Here is a 25,485-nt window from a genome sequence, read left to right on the forward strand (position 1 = left end):
ATAGAGACCGCAACCGCCAGGCACGGGCCGGACCAGGGCGTTCTGGTCACACCCGCGGGGCGGAGAGCCTGCGGGACCTGTCATCGCTTTCCACTCTCGGCCGGGCGCCCCCTGCAGGACGCGGTGTGCGCAGGCGGTGCGCAGATTAATGCGGGCCTGGCGCCCCCTGCTGCTCGTCGCAGTCCTTACTTGCAGCCCGGGGCGTTCCGCGGCTCAGCCTCTGCACTTTGGGTAACTAACTCCCGGCGGTTCCCGGCGCCTGCAAAGGGACCTGGGTTGGGGGCTCGGGTGTGGCAGGTGGAACCTGAGGGCAAGGGGAGAGTTGATGGCCAAGGCCTGGGTGAAAACCACCCCTAAAAGCTTGTTCAGTAAAAGGAGCCGGAGAGCCGAGTGTCCCCGGGGAGGCGCCCAGGTGCAGGCAGGTAAATTAGAATGATTTCAATCACTCTAAAAAGCAGCGCACATGTGGAAATAATTAATATTAAATTGTAAAGTCTTTTTCAGAAAACTCCCACTGTTTCCTAATTTTCTCCATTAAAAAAAAATTGGGGGAGAGGAAAAAATATAAAAGGAATCAGCAGACAGCCTCATCCGCTGGCTTCGTCCTTAGGTCCCCTTCTCCTAACTCGCCCCTAAGCCAGCAGCCTCGTACAGAGCTGGCCGGCGGCTCAAAAACCGCGGAAATGTTGGTAATTCCACCAAACCAGGGGCTGTGTACCACACACTGTGCCAGAATCCTCGCAGCAATTTTGCAAGATGGGTATATTATTTAGGCTCAGAGAGGCTCGAATCCCACAGCTGGTATGTGGCAGGGATGTGTGTAATCAAATCCCAGTTCTGCCTGGCGCTAAACCCCGCACTCTTTCTGCACCCCCGCCCTGAGATACTGCTAAGTTCAAGTTGAGTTCAAGTTAAAACGAAAACCATTTAGTGTTCTCTGGAAATGGCCACACCCAGCTCTCTTTCAATCCCAGTTCAGTTTTAGAACCTAGGCTTTGCAGTTAAATAGAACTGAGTTCAAAACTCACCCCTGCCACTTCAGGAAGGTATTAGAATAATTGTTAGAACGTTCGTAAATACCTGGCATTCTGCAGTGCCTATAGCGGGCATTCAATATATAGTAATTATTATTTGTGAAGATTAGTTTTATAAAGCAGATCATAAATGTAGCTCCCTAATTATTCTGAGGATTTTTAATGTGTAACCCCAGAACTATAATTGAAGGCATTTGTCAATTGGTTAGATTCACATCACATACTGCAAAAAAAATTTTTCAACATCAATTCTCTGTGGTTTGCGTTGTTTAATGCTCCTCCTGCAGGAGCTATAAAGCCACTTTTCTCAGGTGATTCTAATAAAAAACCTCATTTTGTAAATGATTAAAGGTAATTCTATTCAAGGAAAGAAGAGAGGGAGAGAAGCAGGAAAGAAAAGAGGGAGAAAGGGAAGTAAAGAGGAAGGGAACAGGAAAACAAGGAAGTCTTACTGGAGTGTTTTACAGCCCCTCAATTAAAATTAAAATGTGTAGCCCTTGCCTGCAAGTGGCCTTAAACTCAGGGCCCTGTCTGCCAATTGTCCTTTCTTTACAAACTTTACTGATGATCTATAGTGGTCTGAGGCATTTTTCTGGGTGTGGGGGCAGATTAATAAATTATAAGTCCCTTACTTCAAGGTTGTTACAATTTAGCACCCACATTTACATTAAAAATGCAAATCTAACTCCAGGCATGAGCTTGTGCTAAAGACAGGTGATAAATTCTGACTGAGTCTAAGAAAGTTTACCAAAGGTAGGGATATTTATTTGAACATACAAATGCACAAACCAACTGTAAAAATTTGTTTGGGGGGTAATTGGGGAAAGTTAAATATAAACCAGATATGAGATGACATTAAAGTACTATTGTTAATTTTGTTAGGTGTGTATGATGGTTAGGTTCATGTGTCAACTTGGCCATGTGACGGTGCCCAGGTCAAGCAAGCACTGGCAAGGACATTGGTGGCTGGTTAAGAAACCAGAAGGCTGGTTTATTAAATAGTCAGTCAACTGGCTGCAAAATGAAAAAATGAGAGAATTCAATCAGCTGGATTTAATCCAATCAGTTGAAGACTTTTAAATGAGACCGATAGAGGACCTTCACTTCTTTGGCTAGCCAGCAAAGCTTTTTCCTAGGGAGTTCATTGGAGTTGCCAGTTCGCTGCCTGAGGAGTTAATAGGACACCTTGATTGGAGTGGCCAGTTTGCTGCCTGCCCTGCAGAATTTGGACTTTGCATCCCCACAATTGCGTGAGACACTTTTATAAAATCTTTTATTTAGATATTTCTTGTTGATTCTGTTTCCCTAGAGAACCCTAACAATACAGTGTGATAACAGCATTGTGTTATGTAAGAAAATGTTTTTTTTTGGGGGGGTCGCATATGGAAAATTTTAAGGGAAAAATGTATGTCTGGGATTTACTTTGCTTCAGAGCCAAAAAATAAAGCAAATTTAGCAAAATGTTAATAATTATTCAATCTAGATGATGTGTATGTGGGGGGTTGATATACTCCTCTATATGTATGTTCGAAAATGTTCAGACTAAAAAGTTTAAAATTCACAAATTGCATATAGTTACAGATATAATGTGTCCATATAACCTTTAAAATCTGTTTATTTCTATTTGCAGCAATGAGAATTAAACCCAGAAAGCCACACTTTTTTCCCTTTTGGTTAATGCCCAACTGTATGGACCTTTTGCAAGATATAGGGTCAATGTGTTGTTTGGTCTTTCCCTAGATTCAAGGAATTACAACAAGGGTGGCTTGTTTATATTTTACAGTCAATCAAACATACTTATTAAGGCAAAGGCAGCAATTTTTAATTTTATATATTCAATAAATGATTTTGCCAAAGCAAGTAAGAGACTAAAGAACTTTAGTATTTTTTGCCTCTTCGTCTGAGGTTGCTATGAGCAAAACTGCCCAGAAAACAACTTATCTGAGCATGCCATCCAATTTCTTAACAATAAGAACACTTCCCACCCATAACCTGAGGGAGGGATGAAATCAGAGTTCTCCCTGCACCCAAGCCCCCTGCACACTGTTCTGGGTACCCATAGGCTCCTGGGTGACTAGTGTGATCAGCAGGCACAGTCCCCATCTCTTCAGAACCAGGCAGCCCAAGGGAACCCACAGGACACTCACAAGTATCACCGTCAGTGCCTGCACCAACGCCCACAATCCCTTAGACTTCCCCTCTCCACCCCACACCCGAACTGCCAGAAGTTTCTCGAACCTTGTTTAGCTGCTGCCACCCAGGCCCACAGGGGCATTGAGCCAGGGCTGCTTGGCTCCCCAGTTCAGCTCTGTAAGAAAAATAGAATATTCTTTTAAATATCTTTATTTGAATTCTTTTTGCCGATTCCTGATGTTGGACAATGTTAATCCTGACAATCTTCAGTGACTGACTTGTTACCAGGTTCATAATACTTGGATTTGCTAATTTTTTGGTGCAGGGACTGTACTCCATTGTCTATTAATGTGGCCCCAGAAAGGAGTTTGAGTTCCCGTATACAGGGAAAGCTAGTCCCTTCCCAGGATACTAGATAGGTGCTTGCGAGTTGAAGTGCTTTAATTTCCTCACAGATTAAAAACACAGCTTTTGGAAGTTGTCCACAGCCATCCTCAAAGCACATGAAAACGGAGTTAAAGAAATCCTTGATCTGACTTCATCATTTCTTGAGAACTGTATTTCAGTGAGAAGAAACAAATAAATGGTCTTTGTCCTCAGGGAGGCTTCCAAAGTTCTGTTAAGTTATAATTACATTTTCAAATAAAAACTCAGCCTCTAACAAAATTGTAGGTACTGAATTTTCAGAATGATCCTTACAAACTTTTTCTAGGAAAGAACAAGGGGCCCATAGCTAGATGTCTGAGGTAAGTGGTTCAGGACAGTGTTTATCAGGCCTAGGGATGATGGTACAGGCTTAATGACTGCCTTTTCCTATAAAATCAATAAGTGGCAGAGAACATGAATGAAAAGTCAGAATTCTAGTAAGTTTTCTAGGTATCTTCTCTACTATTCAAAAGCAAGGGATCAAGTTTCTTATAATAATTTCTTAAAAACTTTTTATTTACCCTCTATACCAACCAAGCAAAAACTCCCTCTTAGAATAACTTTGAGTCATACTTCATACTTCTAAATCAGAGGCCTTTCTCGTATGATTCCCAAATAATGAGGTTTTACCAAATCAAGTCCTGACTCCAATCAGAAACAGGAAACTCTAACTAGTTAACATTTGACTTCATATATTTTGTGTACTGTACTCTCACAGCATCCTATACTTCTTTTAAAGCACTTCTTACTGTTGTAATTAGTTCACTGCATAATTTGTCCAATGTCTGTGTTGCCAGGTAACCTGTCAGTGAAATGTCTGTCTCATTCATTGTATGTTCGAACACCTAGTATAGTATGTTGGGAGTGAAGGAATGGCCTAGTAATTACACCAGATATCATTAAATTAGAAAAACAAATATGAGTTGTACAGTTTCATTCCTTTTTATTTATATACATAAAATACTGGAAGGTTCAATCCCCAAATGTTTTCTTCTTTGTGCTTCCCTGTATTTTCTGGTATTCCAAATTACTTTTATAATACAGGAAAACAAAAATATACACATAATCTTTCTCCTTAAAAATTACTTAAAATTACAAAAGGAAAAATTCTAGCTATATGATGGAGGAACTGGACAATATTGTAAACAAGTGATCAATATTAACATCACCAACAAGGACACGCTGTGCCTCCAGATGTGATGCACTAAGAATGCAGCACCCCTCATGTAGTGTTCCACTGCTGAGACAGAACCCGAATCTATCATGATGGAACATCAGACAAACACAAATCGATGCTCTTCAAAAATGTCAAGGTCATGAAAGAAAGGCTAATGAACTGTTTCAGATTAAAAGGAGGCTAAAGGGACATGTAATGAGTGATCATAGACTGGATCCTGTAATGGGAAGAAAAAATTACTATATAGGACATTATTGGGACATTTGATAAAATTGGGACATGGATGATAGATTAAAATATTATATCAATGTTAAAATTCCTGAATATGGTAACTGCACTGTGGTCATGTAAGAACATACCCTCATTTGTAAGAAATACACATTGACAGAGATACAGACATATTGATACAGGTAAAGCAAATGTGGTACAATGTTAGAAACTGGTGAACTGGGGTTATGAATATACAAGAGTTCTTTGTACTATTCTTGCAACTTTTCCATAAGTTTTAAATTATTTCAAAATAAAGTTTAAAAATTTCAACCAAATCAACCAAAAACAAACTACCACAAAAGAAAAATCAACACACACACACATATTTCCTTCCCAAATTACATTTTAGTATACCTTTTAGAGGTAAGATTAGCTTATCAAGCACAAGCTTTTTATTTACATGAAATAACAAACACAAAAAATACTCTTAAATTGTGGAGCTGCAAATTATATGGCAAGTTCAATTAATCCTTGAACAGGGATATAAAGTAATTTTTAAATATCCTCTAAGTTAGAAAATTCTTGTTTCTGAAATAAGTTTTCATATAAAGTGAAGTCCTTGTAACTTAAGGATGGTTTTACAGTCTTAAGTGATTTTAGAAAGTGCTCTTGTTTCACTGTGGTTGCTTCTAGTCCATTTTCTTGCAGAGCCAGCAAGGCAGCCTATAAGAGACAAGCAATAGGAAACAATTAGTTTGCTTTTTTTTTTTACAATATATGGCAGAACTTTTAAAACTGAACATACAACTTCAATGTCACTTCACTGACTCACAATATTCATGACAATAAAAACACTTAAGCTAAAAAGTTAAAGAAGGTGATTAAAAAGCCACTTAGACCATTTCTTCTACATTAAACTGTAGATTTAAATGGGGGGGAAGCAAGTTGATGAACAATATATACATTACGAGCTCATATATATTTTCAAAAATCATATTATCTTCCTGACCTCAGAGTAGGAAAGATTTCATAAACAAGAAACAGCACTGATATCACAGGAAAAGATCGATATTTGACTACATTAAAATCAAGACATCATTAAGAAAGGAAAAGGCAAGACGGACAGGGAGAAGATATCTGCAGTACGTATAATAGTAAAGCATTCACGCAGAATATATGAGCAACTCCTACAAATCAATAAGATCATATCATACCCAGCAGAATGGCTAAAATTTAAAAGCCTGATAATACCAAGTGCTGGTAATGATTGGTAAGCCCCTGAAACTCTTGACACTACTTGCTGGTGGGAGTATAAATTGGTACTCTGAAAACTGTTCAGCACTATCTACTAAAGTGGAACTAACAGATACTGTATAACCCAGAAATTTCTCTCAAAGGTATATGCATATCTAAACAGACAGACATACACATGTGTACCAATAGTCATGCATGAAAATGTTCACAGAAGCACAATTCATAACACCAAAAAAGTGTAAACTCAAATGTCCAAAATAACATGGACAAAAAAATTTAGTATATTCTTATACTGCAATATTTTACAGCAATGAAAATGAACAAACTACTGCTACACATAAAATTATGGATGAATTTCACACACATAATCTTCAGTTAAAGAAAAGTAGATGCAAAAATATATTCTGTATGGTTCAATTTATATCAATTTATTTGGAAGCAGGCAAAACTAATCTCTCGTGTTAGAAGTCAGGAGAATGGTTCCCTTTTGGGAGAAGACAGGGATAGAGATTGGGAAAAGGCCCAAGGAAAGCTTATGGGTAGTTGACAATGTTTGGTTTCTTAACTCAAGTAGTAGTTGTACAAGTGTGTTCACTTCATTTTAATTCAATGAACTGTGTCCTTACGATCAGTGCATTTTTTATATGTTATATTTAATAAAAGTTGATGGAAAAACAAAACCTACAGTGGCTCCTTTTGCCAAATAAAGCCTAAACACCTTAAAGTGGCTTACAGGAGACCTCTTGTTCTTGCTGTTCTCCACTTATGATTCAGTAATGTCATCTCTCCCCTCGATCCTTTACACATTTTATTCCCTCTGCCTCAAACACTCTCCTTTTCCCTCTCTACCTGGCTAACTGCCTAGTCATCCTTCAGATTTCAGTTTACACTTCCCCTTTCTTAGAAAGTCTTCTCTGACACCCCAAGTGTAGGCTGGTGTCCTTCTCAGGTACTCCCACAGCACCCTAAACCTCCCAACTCATTACATATTTTCAATTGCCAATTCAGTACTATACATTTGCTTCTCTGTATCTCCCACCAATCTGTAAGCTCTGTAAGGGCTTACAACTGTCTGTTTCACCTCATATGGTGCCTGCCACATAGAAGTATTCAATAAATACTGCTGAGTGAATGAAGAGTCGAATAAAAGAATAAAAGAAGAAAGGTTTTGAACCATAGGTTTCTTCACTAATTAACTCACTTCTTTGCAGAAGTTTCTAAGATCAGCTCCAGAGAAAAAACAGGTTTCTGCTGCTAGCTTTTCTAAAGAAACATCAGGCCCCACTGGTATGTTTTTTGTACAGACTTTCAAAATAGAAAGCCTTCCCTGGAACAAAATAAAAAATATTATATTTACAATTTATAATATTCATGTTTGACATACTATATTAAAACATTTCAAGTTAGAGTTTTCTATCATAAATATATATATATATATATATATATATATATATATATATATATATACACACACACAAGAATCAAACAATTTGATTCTTGCTTCTGAAGAAGAAAAATGATCCATAATAATGATCCATATGACAGTGGTAAAATTAATTAATGAAATCATGATAAACTTTTAATACTTTTATAATTAAGTTTTAAAATTGCCAAACATAGATATATCTCTTTAAGAAATATGATGAATCTCTCTTTTGAGTATAAATAGTGCCATAAGACATGGTTTAAGAAGCAAACACATTAATATCAGACACAATTTAAAGATACAATAGACATTTATTTTTTTCATCCCTTCAAAACTTAATAAAAGCCTAAAAAAGGAAAAAGTTCCTTTTCTGTGTTTTTTAATGCTCCCTGTTGGTGGCTCTGGATATTAAGGGACAAAAGATTTATGGATTATTTGACTGGACACATCATATAATCTCTCTAGTCTCAGGTTTTTCCACTGTAAATTAAGGATAAACAACATCTGGGATAATCAGACCCAGATAATCTCCAAAACCCTTTTAACCACTTAATACTTTAGGGCAGAAAAGAATGCAGAACCTGGTGTGAGAAGACACCATGTATACCTATATTCAGTTTGGGATCTGATTCTGCTGAGCTCCAAGGAGCTCAGGCACTGATGTGTTGTTACAAATGCTTGCACAGAATAAATATGTGTGCAATGATTACCTTTTCATCTGGAGGTGGAATATAAATCATCTTATCTAATCTTCCAGGTCGTAACAAGGCATCGTCTAACACATCAGGTCTATTTGTTGCTGCAACAATCACGACATTTCGATTAAAAACATCTTGAAATTCTAACTGAGGGAAAACACAACACAAAGTAATATCACTAAATTGTTAATTATTACATGTTCTTTAAAAAATTATAAACCAAAAAGTCCATTTTTAAAAAAAAAGATTTTTTTTTTAAAAAGAGTTTAGAATGCTTATACCCCTTTATCCAGACCACCTTCCTGATACCAAGTTATCCCAGAAACAATTTATTATTTAAAGAGCTACTTTGTGCACATGACAAAGGGACTGGCTAACCCAGAGGGAAATTTCTCCAGGCCATTGGAGTACTGCCAAAACACCTTACATCACAGCAAGCAGGGAAAAACTCTTTATTGCCCTGAATACACTCAAGATCCCAATTAATAATTACAGCTTAAATGTTCTATCTGAAAAGATCTCCAGCAGAAGCATATGACTAATGTGTGGAAACGTATAACTATGAAAAGTTTAGGGATATGATATCCCTGAAGAGGAAGATTTTCTTTACTTTTTCATTAGTTTTCTTTCCAGAGGGCAGAAATACAACAATTAACATAAGTTACAGTTATGCAAATTCTGGCTGAAGAGAAGAAATGTCAAAAAGTGCAAGGACAAGGCCTTATACACTAAAGCACTAAAGAATGCTAAACATTTAAGAGTATTTATTGAGCAAAATAATCAGAACAGTTCTCCAGTGACGTGATCTCTCAAAGTACTGAGTCTCCTATACCTCCAAGCACTTTACCCTAGGCTATCAGAGGCTATAGTAGGAGGAAGATTTGATTAGATAACCTCATGGGTCCCTTCTAATTCTAGCATGCTGTGTTCCTAAGGATCTTTAGGATTTTCCTTCTGTGGAAAAATTTTTAGAATAGGAAATGAATAAGAAAAAGAAAAGAAGAAAAGAAAAGAAAAATTATCTGCCAGGAATAATTAAAGGATACTAAAAATTCTATTTGGAGAAGAGATTCAGAGGGGAAGGGCACTTTCAAAGGTCATCGTAACTTCATTATAATCAAGGAATATCATTCCTCCAAAAAACTGGAAGTTTTTAATTCCCAAAAATATAGGAAATAATAATGTTTCGTTTTATATAAAATTTTTTTAGAGGGTGAATCCCGATTGAAAAATAAGAATAAGAATTGAAAAATAAGAATAAACTCCCTTCAGCATTAGTGATAAATAAAATTATGTTTCTCAATCTTAGGAAAAATAAAATTCATATTCATACATGATTATGATAATTTATTATAAAATTTACCTTACCTTTCCTAACAGAATCACAATTTTTACCAGCTCTATAAAATCCCTGACAGAGTAAAGTTGAAATTATATAATTCCTTCTATAAAATGAATCTATCATAGGAAAAGATACAGTATATATACATTCTATTTAATGTTGGCCTGGATTTTTCATTTATTATGGCTAAAAAATTGCTGAAAATAAATACCTCTTCATTTTTTTTCAGCTCCTTGCATTTACCCTGTTGCTCTAATTTACTGCCTCTTCTCTCTACTGTCTTAAGTCCAACACCATCCAGTTCATTCAGAAGAACAGAAAGAACTCGCTCTTGAACATCACATCCTCTTTTGCTAGCTGATCGAGATCCCAAGATTGAATCAATTTCATCTAAAAATACAATTGCTGGGGTGTTTGCTCTTGCTTGTCGAAACACCTTTTATTAGGAAAACAAACATTAAAAAGCTATACTTTGTACATTATTCATGTAAATGTATGCTCTCTGCATTACTATTTATAATTTAAAAATTCAGAAAGAATGGAAAGATTCTAACAGTTTAACAATTAGGATATGAATAAATAAAACAGGGTAGTAGGGGATAAAATCATATTTTCAAAGAATAATGTTATGCAATTACAAAAATGATAATATTAAATCATGTGGGATCAAGCGGTATATAAAATCTGCCCTCAATTTTGTTTAAAATGGAAAAGAAAAAGGAAATTCACCAAAATGTGGTAGAGGGATTATGAAGGATTTATTTTCACTTTCCTATATTTTCTCAATTTTCTATAAACAAATATGCATAACTTTTGTAATTGGTAAAAAAATACCAAGTACTGCTTAGAAAAATTGAAAGTTTGTCTACAAGGTATGAAATGAAAATTCTAAAGTAAACTTATCCACAGGGAGGAAAGCAAACAAATAAACAAACAAACCTGAGACAAGACTTTTTCTGAATCTCCAACAAATGGTGAAAAGAGATCAGCTCCACTCACTGAAACAAAAGAGCAATGACAGCTTGTGGCCAGAGCCCTCACCAGAGTGGTTTTCGCACATCCGGGGGGGCCATACAGGAGAACCCCCTTTGGTTGTGTCAGGCCCATCCTAGCAAATTCCTGAGGGAATTTCAGAGGCCACTCAATGCTCTGCAAGAACACAGAAAGAACAGTTGTTTTAGTACAATAATAAAATGTCATGTGTTTCAAATGTCACCAGCAAATTCATTCATTTATTGAAAAATTCTCCACTATCTGTTACAAGCAGGAAACAGCCCTTTCACCACACAGCAGCCAGCAATCTTATAACCTAAGTCAGATCACATCACTTCCTCCTTAAAATCCTTCAATGACTTCCCATCAAAATTAGGATAAAATCAAAATCCAAACCCCCCCTTACCATGGCTGACATAACCTGACATAATCTGACCTCTTTCCACCATGCCCATGTACACAGGACTTTCTATTTTCCAAACACCCCAGCTTGTTTCCCATCTTAGGGCTTTTACAATTGCTATTCTCTCTGCCTGGAACATTCCCCCGCACCAAGATCTTTGTTTAGCTATTTCCTCATCAATCAGGTCTCAGCTCAAACATCATTTCCCTGGAGGTGTCTTCTCTTGCCAACCTAATTTAAGCAGAACCCTCTCTTCTTAGTCACCCCCTCTGCTACTGACCATTTTTTACTTTCATAGCATTTATTAATTCACACTCTGAAATTAAGTTTCTGATTTGGGTTTGAATTCTGCTTCTGAAAGAATGTAAGCAAAACTCACCTCTAAGTCCCCAGCACCTAGAATGACACCTTCACACAGTAGCACTCAATAAATGGGTCCTCATCATTTCTGAGGTAGATGGCTTTATTACCATTGTAATTTTACTGATGCAGAAACTGAGGCTCAGAAAAATTAAATAACTTGCCCAGGTCTTATTGCTAGTGAGGTAACAGGACCAAGACACACCACAGGCAGAGTAACACAAGAGTACAAGCTCTTAACTTCTGATATATTGCCTCTCACACAAAAGGGATAAGACAAGATCCCTATACCTAAGGCAGTCATACTCCAGTAGAAGCAATAGGCTTGTAAATTAATACCATGCCAGAAAAGGGCATTCCAAGGAGAAAGAACAATACCTACATAATAGAGAAGCATGAAACTAATTCATTCCCTAAACCATAAGCAGGAACAGAGGAGAAGAATGGGGGATGTCATGAAACTGAAGAAGTAGGAATCAGATCGCTGTGATGGGCCCTGAGAGTTTTAATCAACACTAAGGAAGCAATATGGAGAAGAGACTGGAAGGAAATAAAACTAGAGGCAGGGATATCAGTAAGAAGTTTCTTGGAATGATTCAGAATACATAAATAATAAAGCTGGATGTGTCACAGGCAGTGGAGATGGTGTGGAGGGGAGGGATTTAAAATGTAAAATGGAGTTATATTTCACATAGGGACTCAGTTTTAAATTCAGAAAGCATCCCATGTATTTAGAAGATGAGAGAATGGGTGGCTGGCTATAGTCACTGAAGAAATCCAGGTAAGGCGATGGAGTTGATTAGCTGAACTTTAGACAAACTTGTGTGAGATCACTGAAAGTTATCCAGTAGGTAAGCAGCTAAGTACTTCTGATGATCTGAAGAAATAAATCTGACAAATACTTAGATTTTTGAGTCAACAGTTTACAAGAGATAGTACACATGGAGATCATGAACTCACAGACCGCACAGAGTGAGAAGCACTAACATTCAAGGGAGGGGAGAGAAGTGCTTGGAAAGGCAGGAAAGCTTAACATCTCAAAGCAAAGGAAAGAGAGTGTTTCCAAAAGACAGGTGTAGCCAATTTCTCCGTGTTTTGTGAAAAGTAAATGAGGCATGCATATGAAGAAATTAGGGCACATTTATGTTCTTTTCCATGGACACAAGCCTCTAGTATTCATTATAGATATAGCTCCTGGTTAAGATGAATATATTACAAATTAGTCCTTTGTGTGTGTGTGGTTAGAGAAATCTTCTTTAGGGCAGGATTACCCCTAGGTAACCTGGCAAAAATCAAGTTCTAAACTGCAATACAGATAAAAAGATCTGGAGAGTGGCATCCCTGAATATCCACTGTGAGAACTGATATCAAGTAGCCATGCAGGCATACTGACTGTTCATTACAATTTTGTGCTTTTAGCAGTCCCTGTACTATGTCCATTAATATTTTATTCTAGATCTGGGATTGGAGAAATTAAGACCCATAGGCCAAATCTGGTCTACCACCTATATCTGTATGCACCTTGGGCTGAGAATGGTTTTCACATTTTTTAATGGTTAAAAAAATTCAAAAGAATAGTATTTCATGACATATGAAAATTACATGAAATTCAAATTCAAAAATAAAGTTTTCCTGGAACAGTTCCTCATTTACGTGTTACCTACTCTGCTTTTGTGGTACAATGGCAGAGTTGAATAGTTGCAACAGAGACCAAATAGTCTGCAAAGCCCAAAATAATATTTCTTATCTGGCCCTTTACGAAGTTTGATGTCTGCTGTTCTAGATTATAAACTCTTTAAAGCAAAAAAAAAAACAAAATAAAAAAAAAAAAGGGTAGGGTGGGAATGTATGAAAAATAGTATTTGATGCCTAAAGAATTCCAGTTAAATAAAGACTGACTGAAAAGTGACCATTTGATTTAGATGTTAAGGTCTCATTAGTGATCGCAGTAAGAACAGTTTCAGTGGAGTCTGTTCTCATCATAACTGCCATACACTTTAAGGTACAGTATTCTGCTGGCTTAAACAGATTCTCTCTCTTACCTGTTTTAACTTCAGTTTTACATCTTCAAGGCCACCAATCTGCTCCCAACATACAGGCTTGATGTCGGTCAGTCCAATTACACTTCGAAATGATGAGGGTTGAATCTTTTTAAAAGCTTCAAGGAAGTCTGTTTCATCAATCAGAGGATTGTCCTGGTTCTGAAGAAATGTACACAAAAAAGAAAAGCTAAACCAAAAATTAAATGGGACTTTTGGGTGGTATACAAGCAAAATTATTTTTTTTTTTAATTCTCTTTCAAAATTGTAAATCTGTTTTGTTAGCACTACAAAAGAAATTCACATACATGGTGCAAAAATTTAAAAGTCTTTCTTCCTCCCCTCCCCGTACTCATTCTCAGAGGATATTAACAGTTCCCTGTGTTTTTTCAGAATGTTTCATGACACTAAACACATGTATATCGTTTAGAACAGATACACAAATATATACAAACAGGACCATGCTATACATACCAAACTGCACTTTTCTTTTTTCATTTATCTTGGAAATATTCTCATGTCCATTCATATAGAGCTACCTTACTCTTTTTGAGGACTGAATAATATGCTATTGTATGAGTGTACCATAACGTAACTGCATCCTTCTGGTGAACATTAGGTTGTTCCCAGTCTTTTGTTATTAAAAACAGTGCTGCAACTGATAGTCTTGTGCACATTCCCAAAAGTAGAATTACTGGGCTTCAGAATATGCACACCTACAATTTTGACAGCTATTACCAAACTGTCCTCAAAGGAAGCTGTACTAGTTTATTCTCCTGAAATAACAATATGAAGCTGCTGGGCTCCCTATACCTCTCCAACACTGAATATTACCAAAGTTCTAAATTCTGCCAATCTACAAAAGAAAATGGCACTCACGATTGCTTTAAGTAAATTTCTTGAATTAAGAATGAGGCTGAAATAGAGGAGTGGTAAAGTTAGAAAATCACCTTTTTGCAAGCATCATAGTAAAGCCTGCTCTGGACAAGAATCATCAATGTATCCTATTATATGGGGAAGGAAAGTCTGATGAAAAGCAAGATATTTACATGGTTTCAAAGTGACTATCCACAGATTGCTTATTAGCTGCAAAGGGAAAATATCATAGCCATACTGTGGAAAAACTGGCAAACATCATGCCTCACTAGTTGATCAAAATTAACCAACGGGGGGCAGATGGACATCATGTGCCTCCTGATGTGACACCTTCAGAAGGACACAATATCACTTATGCAGTATTTCCATCAGGGATGCATAGCCTGAATCTAACCATGAAGGAACACTGGACAAATGCAAATTTAGAGACAGTCTATTAAATACTTGACCTTCATCCTTAAAAAACATTAATGTCAAATGTCTCAGATTAGAAAAAAAAAAAAAAGCTAAGGAAGTGATCAAGATAAAAAGAAACTAAAAAGACAAGAAAAAGAAATGCAATACATTATCCTGGACTAGATCCTGTACTGGAGGAAAAAGAATGCTAAAAAAAAAGATTATTTTATCAATGTTAAATTTCCTGAATATAATGACTACACATGAACATACTATGGTCATGTATGAGAATATCTTAATTCCTAAGAAACAGACGTTAAAATATAAGGGATAAAGGGTCATAATGTATACACAACCCGTTCTCAAATGATGTAGAAAAAATTTAAAATATGTGCATATACATATATAGAGAGAGAGCAAGAAAGAGGGAGAGAGAATGATGAAGCTAATTTGGCAAAATGTTAAAAAATTGGTGAATTTGGATAAATTAATGGGAGTTCTCTGTGCCATCTTGTAATTTTTCTCTAAGATTTAAATTATTTCAAAATTAATTCAAAAAAGAAAACAACCAAAAATGAGTAATTTTTTATAAAACTAAGTTTAAGGATTTTTCATGCTTATTGGACATTTGTATTCCTTTGTTGTCAACTACTTGTTCATTTCTTATTACCTACTTTCTACTGGGTTGTTTGTCTTTTCATTATTGATTTGTAAGAGTTCTTTCTATATCAAGGAAATTGGCCTTTTGTCATGGGTTAAAAGTATTTTCCCAAGCTGTCTCATGTTTTACTTTGCTTATAATATTGTTTTGCCATCCCCAAATGGTCAAATTAGTAAATCACGTCTTTTTCAGATTTGGGTTTTAAGTTATGCTTAGAAAGGCCTTCCTCGCTCTAAGATTATGTTTTGGAGAATCGTTTTTGCAATTCCCTTGATCATTCTAGTGAAGCAAACTTTTTGTTAAGGATTTAAAAACTCCTTATATTTCTATTTACAACAACTAAATTAAATATACTGAACTATACACCCTCACATCAAATTCTGAACATCTATTTTTCCACAAATTCTCATTTTTAATAAGAACACCATTACATAGTTTTTAAAAATTGCTTTTTTTACTGGCTGGAAGTATTAGATCTTAGGTACTTGAATACCAATTAATTTTTAGGTAACACCAACTAGCCTTTATAAATCCCTTTTACAGTTTATGCTCACTTGCTTGCACATTATTTCATTTAATTCTCATAACAAACCTTTCAGGCAGATAAAATTCTTTCCTCTCTGTGTGTATATGTGTGTGGGTTAAACCCTATTTCTACTCCTTTAATAGGAACACTTCACAGAAAGTTTAGCAAACTTTACTGTATCCCTTGTCTGCCCTGGCACAGACAGAGGCAACAATAGCCCCTTAGCAACTTGATAGGGAAAAGAAAAAGATGGAGCCAATACCTTCCCCGATGCCTCTGTACTTTCTTCCTTTTTGCCTTTCTTCCACTTCCCCTGGGTTGTCTGAGCTCAGCCATCACCTATGGTAACTACCCCTGGGCAGGCCACCGCTGGGACAGCAGCAGCTGACTGTTCTCCTCTTCTCTAAGCCAGAGGTGATTTATGGTCAAACCTGGAACTTCAGAGCAGAGGGAATGCTAAATGTAAATCTCCTTTCTCATCCCCTGGTAACTTCCACCCCACCACTCACTCCCAAAAGACATATAGTCTCACAAGTTTACAGATGGGATTTGTCATTAAAACTTCATGCAGTTTTGGTTCTAAATCTAGAAGGTGAGGACTTAACAGTTCATGTAACTCCTCACCTTTTGTGTAAGAGCAGAAATAAAGGAAAAGGAATTGAGGAAGGGGATGAATGGTCTAGATAAAAAGATTTTTCAAAATTTAGGATGATGATCAACCTTTTGTAATTTAAACAAATTTAAGACTGGTTTTTAAAAAGTACAAGATCAAAAGGCAATTTTAATGTTAAACATGAGATTAAAAACTTTGTCCCAGAATTTTCTTTTCCTGAAGGGATTTAAGGATTTAGAATTACTTACTACAAAATGACCCAACTGTCCAAACAATAGAGTTTAAAACTATTATCTTTAAGCCAATAAGTAGTAATGAATTAAAGTCTTGAATGTTAAAGACAAATTTAAATAAAATTCCAAGTACCTGATCTTCTGAGTTAGAAACACTTTTCTCTCCACACACTTTATTAATAACAAAGGGAAAAATAGTATCTTAACAAAAGAGAAACCTTACAGATACTAACTTATCCAAACGATCTTTCTTTCTCTCTCTCTCTCCACACACACACACACACTCCCTCTCCTCTCTTTCATTTTCTTTCTTTCTTTCTAAATTTTGATATGAAGGAAATAAGTGAGACAAACAGTGAAATTTGGATAAGGTCTATAGAGAATAGGTAGAAATACTGTATGAGTGTTAATTTCCTCATTTTGACAACCGTACTACAGTTGTATAAGGAAAGTCCTGTTTTTAGGAGATATACACTTAAGTTTTCAGGGGTAAAGAGGCATCATGACTGTAGCATATTCTCAGCGTTCCAGAAAGAATAACATAAGCATACACATAAAGAGACAATAATGTAAATATGGTAAAATGTTAATATTTGGAGAATTTAGGTGAAAGGATAGAGAAATTCTTTGTACTATTTTTGTATCTTTTCTCTAAGTCTGAAATTGTTTCAAAATTTAAAAACTTTCAAAATTGAAAAAAAAAAAAAAGGTTGACTCTGCTGGGGCCACTGAATTTTTCCTGGCTGCTATGGAAACTACTGGCTTCAGCATGAGGGAGTTACAATGGAAGTGGGGGAAAAAATTCACTGGATAGACCTGGAACACTCAGTGTTTTCTCCCCATCTTCAATCATGTATTATTTATACGGCAATGACATATAAAAATATATTTAAGAAATGACCATGGAAGCTATCAAAAGTTCCAAGAAAATGTACTTACCCTTTTTCCTAATTCCCAAATTAATTTGTTACATTAATAAAAAGATCAAGGTAGGTAGAAGATCATAAATCAATACTTCTTACCTTATTGCAATGAAGCATGGCATGCATGGCAGCCTCTCTACAGAGTGCTGTCAGGTCTGCACCAACGTAGCCAACTGTCATTTCTGCAAGGAGGCCCAAATTGACACGACTGCAGATGGGCATCTTTGAGGTAATCACTTGCAGAATTGCCTTTCTTTGCTTAAGCGTAGGAGTGCCAATAATAACCTATATGCAAAACAAAAAAAAATTAAAATTTATCCTGATTAAAATATTAGATTTTTTTTTGGTCCTCACAAATGCATGCAATAATTTAATAAATATTTTGGAACTAGTACTATGTACTCTTAAGGATACTTTAGATTCTGAATATGTAAAAAAATTAGGAATCTACATCTTAATTTTCCAGAGAACTAATACTGACTAAAAATGTATATATCATACAACTAGTATACGTTCTTTATAACATCCTACCATGTTCCAGGAGACAATAACAGAACAGTAAATCAGATAGTCTAGGTCCCTGACGATTTGCAGCTTATTCAGAAGACAAGTACCAAACAGTGTAAGGAAATGCACTGAAGTCCTTATGAGGTGACACTAAAAGTGAGTAATTGTAATCAGTCTGTTTAGAATCCCACCACAAAGTTCAAACATCACTTCAACTAATCAACAAATTTCTAACTATTTATCAGACTTCAAGAATCAGTTTAGGGCCCAGAGACTGCTGAGCCTCATTCATCCACTGCCACTTACTCCACATACAGAACATCCAGTCATGGATAAAAATGAGTTGGTGCAGAAGGCCAAACTAGCAGAGCAGGCTGAGTAATATGATGACATGGCAGTCTGCATGAAGTCTGTAATGAGCAAGGAGCTGAATTATCCAATGAGGAGAGAAATCTTGTCTCAGTTGCTTATAAAAATGCTATAGGTGCTCACAGCTCATCTTGGAGGGTCATCTCAAGTATTGAGCAAAAGATGGAAGGTGCTAAGAACAAACAGCAGATGGCTGGAGAATACAGAGAGAAAATTGAGACAGAGCTAACAGATATCTACGATGTACTGTCTCTTTTCGAAAAGTTCTTGATCCCCAGTGCCTCACAAGTAGAGAGCAAAGTCTTCTATTTGAAAATGAAAGGAGACTACTATCATTACTTGGCCACAGTTGCTGCTGGCAATGGCAAGAAAGGGATTATGCATCAGTTACAACAAGCATACCAAGAAGCATTTGAAATCAGCAAAAAGGAAACTTAACCAATGCATCGTATCTGATTGGGTCCTGCCCTTAAATGTTCTGTGGTCTATTATGAGATTCTGAACTCCCCAGAGAAAGCCTGTTCTCTTGCAAAGACAGCTTTTGATGAGCCACTGCTGAACTTGATACATTAAATGACAAGTCATACAAAGACAGCATGCTAATTATGCCATTACTGAGAGACAACTTTACATTGTGGACATCAGATACCAAAGCAGACAAAGCTGAAGCAGAAGGGAAAATTAACTGGCTTTCCAACCTTTGTCTGCCTCATTCTAAAATTTACACAGTAGACTATTGCCACCCATGCTACTATTGTGGGATAGTTTTTTGTTTACGATTTATGACAGGTTTATGTTACTTCTCTTTGAATTTCTGTATTTCCCATGCAGTTTTTATATTTAGTATTAGGGGAGCAGAGCCAGTTAACATTTAGTGAGTTAATCTGTTTTCATCGTGAAGTGGCCAATATGGGGATGTGGAATTTTTTAAAAAATTATAAATGTTAGGCATAGTACTTCTGGTACATTGTGGCTTCACAAGGGCCAGTGTGAAAACTGCCTACATATTGGTTTCTCCTAGTGGGGGGAAAAAAGGGAAAATTGGTTCCAGTCACAAGTGTAGTTATTGTAGGTACTATAAGGTTTGGAGCACATTCAAGGCTGTGGTAGAAATAGACATCCTATGGATATTACATGTTGAATCATGTATATCTATGGACTACACAATCTCAATGTGCATACCCTTGACTACAGCTGCAGGAAGTGTTCCTTTGGAGAAAGCTGTGACCCAAATTACTCTGGAGAAGTGCAGAAGCAGTTTACCTTCCATTATTTGTAAAGTTACCTGTTTGCTTTCGTTTCTGCTATACTAATTTTATTTGTATTTAAATGTTGTAGGCAACCTAAGAACAAATGTACAAGTAACAATGCAGTAAAAATGAGTTGCTTCCCAACTTTATAAGCCAAGCCCTCGATCTGGAGGGTTGCCCTTATGAGACTTATTTCTGTACTGGTGATGCTAAGCCTATTTATAATTATGCCTAAGAGCCAACCCCAGAGAACCTCTTTTGTTGCTCAGATGTTGTCTCTCTCTCTAAGCCAAACTCAGCAAATAAACTCACCAGCCTCCCCCCTACATGGGACATGACTCCCAGGGGTATAAGTCTCCCTGACAACATGAGACATGACTCCCAGGGATGAGCCCAGCCTTGGCATCATGGGATTGACAATGCCTTCCTGACCAAAAGGGAGAAAAGAAATGAAACAAGGTTTCAGTTGGCTAAGAGATTTCAAATAGAGTCGAGAGGTCATTCTGGAGGTTACTCTTATGCAAGCTTCATACAGATACTGCAATTTGCCACAGTATGCCAAGCCCCAACCAACAGTATTCCTGAAAACCCTAAAGAATACCCTAGGCTCTAAGACTCGATAAAATTTTTACTTATCAAGTTTATTTTTTCAGAAACGTAAAGCCTCCCAATTGTTCCTATGCCAGATAAGCCCTGACACCCAGAGGTAACAGTCTCTCCAAGAACATCAACCAGTTTCATTCCTCTACCCCATAATGCTGACACCCCTTTTCAGCATGAAGAAGTTATAATGGTCAGGCCCCAGATATCCCTGAAAATTGAGAGAATGATCAAATAAGAGGGAGGACTTGAAATGGAGAAGTTAGGATTTAACAAATGATTATGACTACTGATTCATTATATAGATATTTCTTTTTAGTTTCTAGTCTATTAGAATAACCAGAAATAACTGAAAATGCTGAACTATGAAGCTCTTATCCTGTAACTATGTAATTATAAAAACCTTGGGTATGACAAGGTTTATCCAGTGGATGAGTAGATAAGTAACAAAATACATGCATAAATAAATAAATAAATAATAGGTTGGGAATATGAAGGAAAAAAATACCCCAATATAAACTGTGGACAATAGTTAATAGTACTACTTTAATAATCTTTCATCAATTGTAACAAATGTAACTGCCTTTAAAAAAAATAGAATTACAAATAAGTGCTATCATCAATTGTAACAAATTTTCCACATCAATGCAAGTGTTGGTGCTGGGTGATGTATGGGAATCCTATATTTTATGCATGATTGTTCTGTTCCCCAACTTCTCTAATAAAAAAGGCCAAAAAAAAAAAATTAATTGCTTGATACCATTACTTCATGTATATCAAGCACAGCAGTAAAACAAAAAGCCCATATATTTAATTTTTTTTAGGTTTTTTGCTTTTGTGACTTTTGTGATACTTGTCTAACACGTATATGCTGTAAAAATAGTTAATAGGGAAATAACTTGATGATGGCTAGCTTTGTTTAATGTCATGAAATTTTCATGAACAATCCAAGCTTAACTGTTAAGAACACATGTATTAAGTTGATGTAAGTGGAATAAAAGTTTTATGAATGGACTTTTCTACTCCTTTCTCTGCAGCATTTCATGTAAATTAGTCTTTTGGTTTTGAAACTCCTCTAAAATAAATTGTACATTTTTGGAAATTTATCCTTTATTCCCTTTTGGCAGCTAATGGGCTTTTACGGAGTTTAAATTCAAAGTTTACCATAACAGCAAAAATATTACTTATGTAACTACTGTTTCCAACCATGTCCCATTCTCCTTTCCCTCCCTCTTTTCCTTCACTCCCACCCCCAAAATCAATTTCTATTGTATAAAAGTAATGTGTTCCATTTAAATTTGGGGTATACAGCATTTTCTAACTTAGGAGGCCACAAGCCACATTACTCTCGGCCCTTCATGATGATGGGTACGTAGCATTGACTAAGTTTTATGCTTCCATTTTTGGTTTTTAAGAATTTCTTGTTACTCTTGTAGGCTGCCTTCAATTTTGATACTTTATTCTTTCTATTTGTCAGGTGCGCAGGATTACTTTCCTTTTTTAGCCTTTTTCTGTTTTATCACCAACCATTCCTACTTGGTGGCTGTGTACTTGGAAAAAAGCCACATGATTTTCTGGCTCCACTCAATGTCTAAGATACTAAACTACTTCCTTTGTTTGCGTCCCACAAAGTATTTCCCTCATCCTATTTACTGTAGCAAATCTCTCCTTAGTTGTTGAGATTGTGTTTATCTCCCTGTAAGCCTTACCTATCTTAAATGGTCTGTCATCATCTGCCTTTAAATCCTTCCATTCCTTCTATTCTCTAAATAATGATGGGGCTAAGTTATACCCAAAGCCCACCTTACAGACTATTTCTCAGTACCTTGCAGAAAACACCAAAAAAAAAAAAAAAAAAAAAAAAAAACCAACAACAACAAAAAAAACCACATTTAAAAAGGGGCGTACTTTTTTCCTTTTAGAATGTAAACTCCTCAAGAGCAAGGACAGTTTTCTGTATGTTCTATTGTGCCTAGTACACTATAAATGCTCAATAAATATTTATGACCGGAGGCAGTGAGTCTATTGATAAGGGTGAGAAACTGAAGTCCAAAATACTGTTCTGTTGATGTTCTATATTTAATCTATGACCTCAGATTAAATTGGGAAATACTGACCCTTTTGGAAAACTGTCCCAAATATTACATTAAAATAAAAGTGCAACAGAGGAAAAAATAAAACGAATCAATTTAGGACTAAAGCTTATTAAAAGAACAGCTTTGAATATTCAACTTCCTGGTAACCTAGGGGGCAACTGTGGATACTCTATTGTGGGACAGAAACTCCTTATTGACAAGGAATTAATAAACCCAAACGATTTCATTTACTTCTTCACTGCCCTCCCCCTTTTTATTTCAATATACCTATTTCTTCAGACCATTCTTTTGCTTTAAATTCTCATTCCAACTCCAGACAAGTTTAACATGCTCGTGGCAGACCCAGTTCCCTTAAGAATTAACAGTACTGACCATAGTACTCATCTTCAAAACCTCCACAACAAAACTAATCCCTAGTGGCCATCTGCTTTCCAGAACAATTGTTTGGGGAAAAACGAGTCCTGGCTTGCAGATCATATATTGGCAGAAAATATGTCCCCTGCATTACTAAGAGCCACACTCGCGCACTTCAGCGACTTCCAAACCTAAGTCGCAAACGCCTCGGGGCAGCCAACCAGGGCCAGTGACTAAGGTTCCTGGGACAATGGGGTAGCCGGCCGGGTCCGTTCACCTCTCGGTCAAATCTCCCTGGTCTCCGCAGGGCTGGGTCCAGTGCGTCCGGCCTGCTGGTGGCGCCTACAACCACCACCTCTCGGTCCCCGCTGATGCCGTCCAGCAGCGTCAACACCTGGGCTACCACGCGGCTCTCGGGAGCTCCGTGTGAGCTGCCCCGTCGGGGGCACAGGGCGTCCACTTCATCTAGGAAGAGGAGGCTGGGCCGGCGGCTGGCCAACTCCTGGGCGCGCTGGAAGACCCGTCTCACATTCTCTTCGGTCTCCCCCGGCCGAGCGCCCTGAAGCTCCGGAGCGCTCACGGCCAGCAGTTCGGCGCCCGCTTCCCGGGCCACGGCCCGCACCAACTGGGTCTTGCCCACTCCAGGAGGTCCAGCCAGGAGCACCCCGCGAGGCACGGCTAGCCCCAGCGCGGCCAAGGTGCGAGGATAGCGGAGCGGCAGGCGGAGGAGCTCTCGCAGCGAGTCGGCCGCCTCGGACAGGCCCCCCAGGGGCACCTCCGGCCGCTGCTCCGATTCCGACAAGGGTGCCCCACCGAGGACGATACGGGTGCGAGGGGTGATCAGCCCGGACGGATCCGGGCTGGGTGTCCCGCCGACAACATGAAGGGCAGCCACAGGGCCGGGTGTGCCGGGCGGAGCGGTCACCACGTGGCCCCGGGAGACAGGTCTGTTCCGCAGCAGCTCCTGCGCCGCCTCCAGCACGTCGGCATGACTCGCGGCCCCGGGAGCACCAATTCGCTCGCGCAACACCGGCCACACAGTGAGGCGCCGCAGGAGCGGGCAAGGCACCAGGCGGAAGCGGTTCAGATTGAAGTTTCCCGCGGTCCCCGACGCCCCCACTGTCGCCCCGGGGCTCGCGCACTGCAGATCCAGCTGCACAAAGCCGTCCGCTCTGTCGCGTCGCGGCCAAACTGTACAGAGACAGGAGCCGCCATCTGGCAGCGAGATCTTCACCGCCGAGCCTAAGCGCGCGCCCAAGGCACGGAGGGCGGCCGGGCCCAGGCGGCAGCGCTGGGTGCCCCGGTCCCTAGGGTCTAAAGCTAACAGCCGTAAGAGCGGCCCTTCAGGAAAGGGACCCGAGTCCGGAGCCATTGCACGCTCAGGAGCTGAAGTCGAGAACGCAATAGGAACTCCACCCGGGCGGGAAAAGCTTGCACCCCCCCGCTCCCTGGCCGGAAGCGGGTAATGCGCATGCTCTCCGGCAGACACGCAGTTGCTACGACAGAGTGGAGGCAGAAAGGGCCAATCGGAAAGCTTAACGGCGCTCCTGGCTTCAGCTCTAGGTTGTTGTGGTGTCCGCTTTGATCAAACCTAGTAACCCCTTCTAGAACTTTAAAGAGATGGTCTTCGCTGCTGGTGTCTAGGAGGCAGCGTAAGCTTAACTTGACTAGGTCATTAAGTGTGTACCTTGCGTCACCGGCAGTGCATTTTCTTTCCCCAGCCCGGCACGAATTGCCACTTTTGGAATGTCAGTCTGGAGACGTTGCTATTTTATGAAGAAACCCTGACTATCCCCAGGGACATAGTATTATTGGGTGCTCTCGTGCTAATGTCCTAAGTGACTTCGGATAGCTGAGAATACAGCCTTGACGCCTTTGATAATCGGGATCCCAACCTGTCTGGGAGGTCCACGCACGGCTTTCCTATAGAAAAGGATTAGCATTGCAAGAGAAGCACAGTGTGGCATTTAAAATCCCTTGGAGACGGGAAAGAAGGAAAACTAGGCCGTCTGATATTTTGTGGCACTCAAACACATTTTATTCCTATTCCAGATTCCTTCCTTTAAATGTTCTTTGACAACAACAAAGGATACGTAATCACAACCTCTTCTGTTCATGAGATAATAAGTGCCTACTTTCTGTTTGGGGCACAGCAGTACTAAGTCTAGTATTAGAGGCGACGCCTGTCTACATTGCTAAGACTACTGCCTGCTAATTTTCCACGTGCTTTGCATCTTTCTTCTTCCCTCCCCACAGGGAATTACTTTTTCAACTCGAATACATTTCCTATCCCTTTTAACTGTGCTCACCAAAAAGAACTGCAGATTTTCCAAGTCAAGAAAATATGCCTTGTTTTTATCCTACTCACATCTATTTTTCCCACCTTCACTGCAACCGAAGTTTATGAGAAGACAAAATTGAAGTTGCAGATAGAGTGCTTAAGTCACTGGGATACCCCCCCCCCCCATCTATACGAATAATCAATTGCAGACTCTATAGCAATGCTCTCAATGGAAAGTACTGTCAGATCTGCGGTCTTAAGATAAATGCCAATTCTTGGTCTCATTCTATCCAAACCTCAGGGCA

General features: G+C 38.3%; 1 protein-coding gene and 1 pseudogene across 2 annotated transcripts; one reads left to right on the forward strand and one right to left on the reverse strand.

Moving 5' to 3' along the window:
* Positions 1 to 4,577: 4,577 nt before the first annotated feature.
* On the reverse strand, positions 4,578 to 24,351 carry SPATA5L1 (spermatogenesis associated 5 like 1). Of its 2 annotated transcripts, XM_037834083.1 has the most exons (8): positions 23,177 to 24,350; positions 17,823 to 18,008; positions 13,499 to 13,657; positions 10,640 to 10,849; positions 9,912 to 10,136; positions 8,371 to 8,505; positions 7,436 to 7,561; positions 4,578 to 5,703 (listed from the first exon to the last, which is right to left on the reverse strand). In XM_037834083.1, exons 1-8 carry the CDS (start codon positions 24,269 to 24,271, stop codon positions 5,536 to 5,538), a joined length of 2,304 nt encoding a protein of 767 aa, XP_037690011.1. In that variant the 5' UTR covers positions 24,272 to 24,350; the 3' UTR covers positions 4,578 to 5,535. The 2 variants fall into 2 exon arrangements, 1 of the variants encoding a protein (XP_037690011.1); XR_005216471.1 differs by lacking the exon at positions 4,578 to 5,703 and having other exon boundaries at positions 8,371 to 8,459; positions 23,177 to 24,351.
* LOC119530915 lies at positions 18,541 to 23,132 on the forward strand (annotated as a pseudogene).
* Positions 24,352 to 25,485: the final 1,134 nt, after the last annotated feature.

This window comes from Choloepus didactylus, chromosome 4 (genome assembly GCF_015220235.1).
Source record: "Choloepus didactylus isolate mChoDid1 chromosome 4, mChoDid1.pri, whole genome shotgun sequence".
Taxonomy (NCBI): Eukaryota; Metazoa; Chordata; class Mammalia; order Pilosa; family Megalonychidae; genus Choloepus; species Choloepus didactylus.

What these genes read in the sequence shown, in the direction of transcription:
- SPATA5L1 (XM_037834083.1), bottom strand. Translation starts at nt 24,271, where the DNA reads ATGGCTCCGGACTCGGGTCCCTTTCCTGAAGGGCCGCTCTTACGGCTG. An exon ending in CAGAAAAAGTCTTGTCTCAG is followed by an intron (nt 10,137 to 10,639) that starts GTTTGTTTGTTT and finishes TCCTAATAAAAG; the next exon opens with GTGTTTCGACAAGCAAGAGC. An exon ending in AGCTGAAAAAAAATGAAGAG is followed by an intron (nt 8,506 to 9,911) that starts GTATTTATTTTC and finishes GTTTTCCCTCAG; the next exon opens with TTAGAATTTCAAGATGTTTT.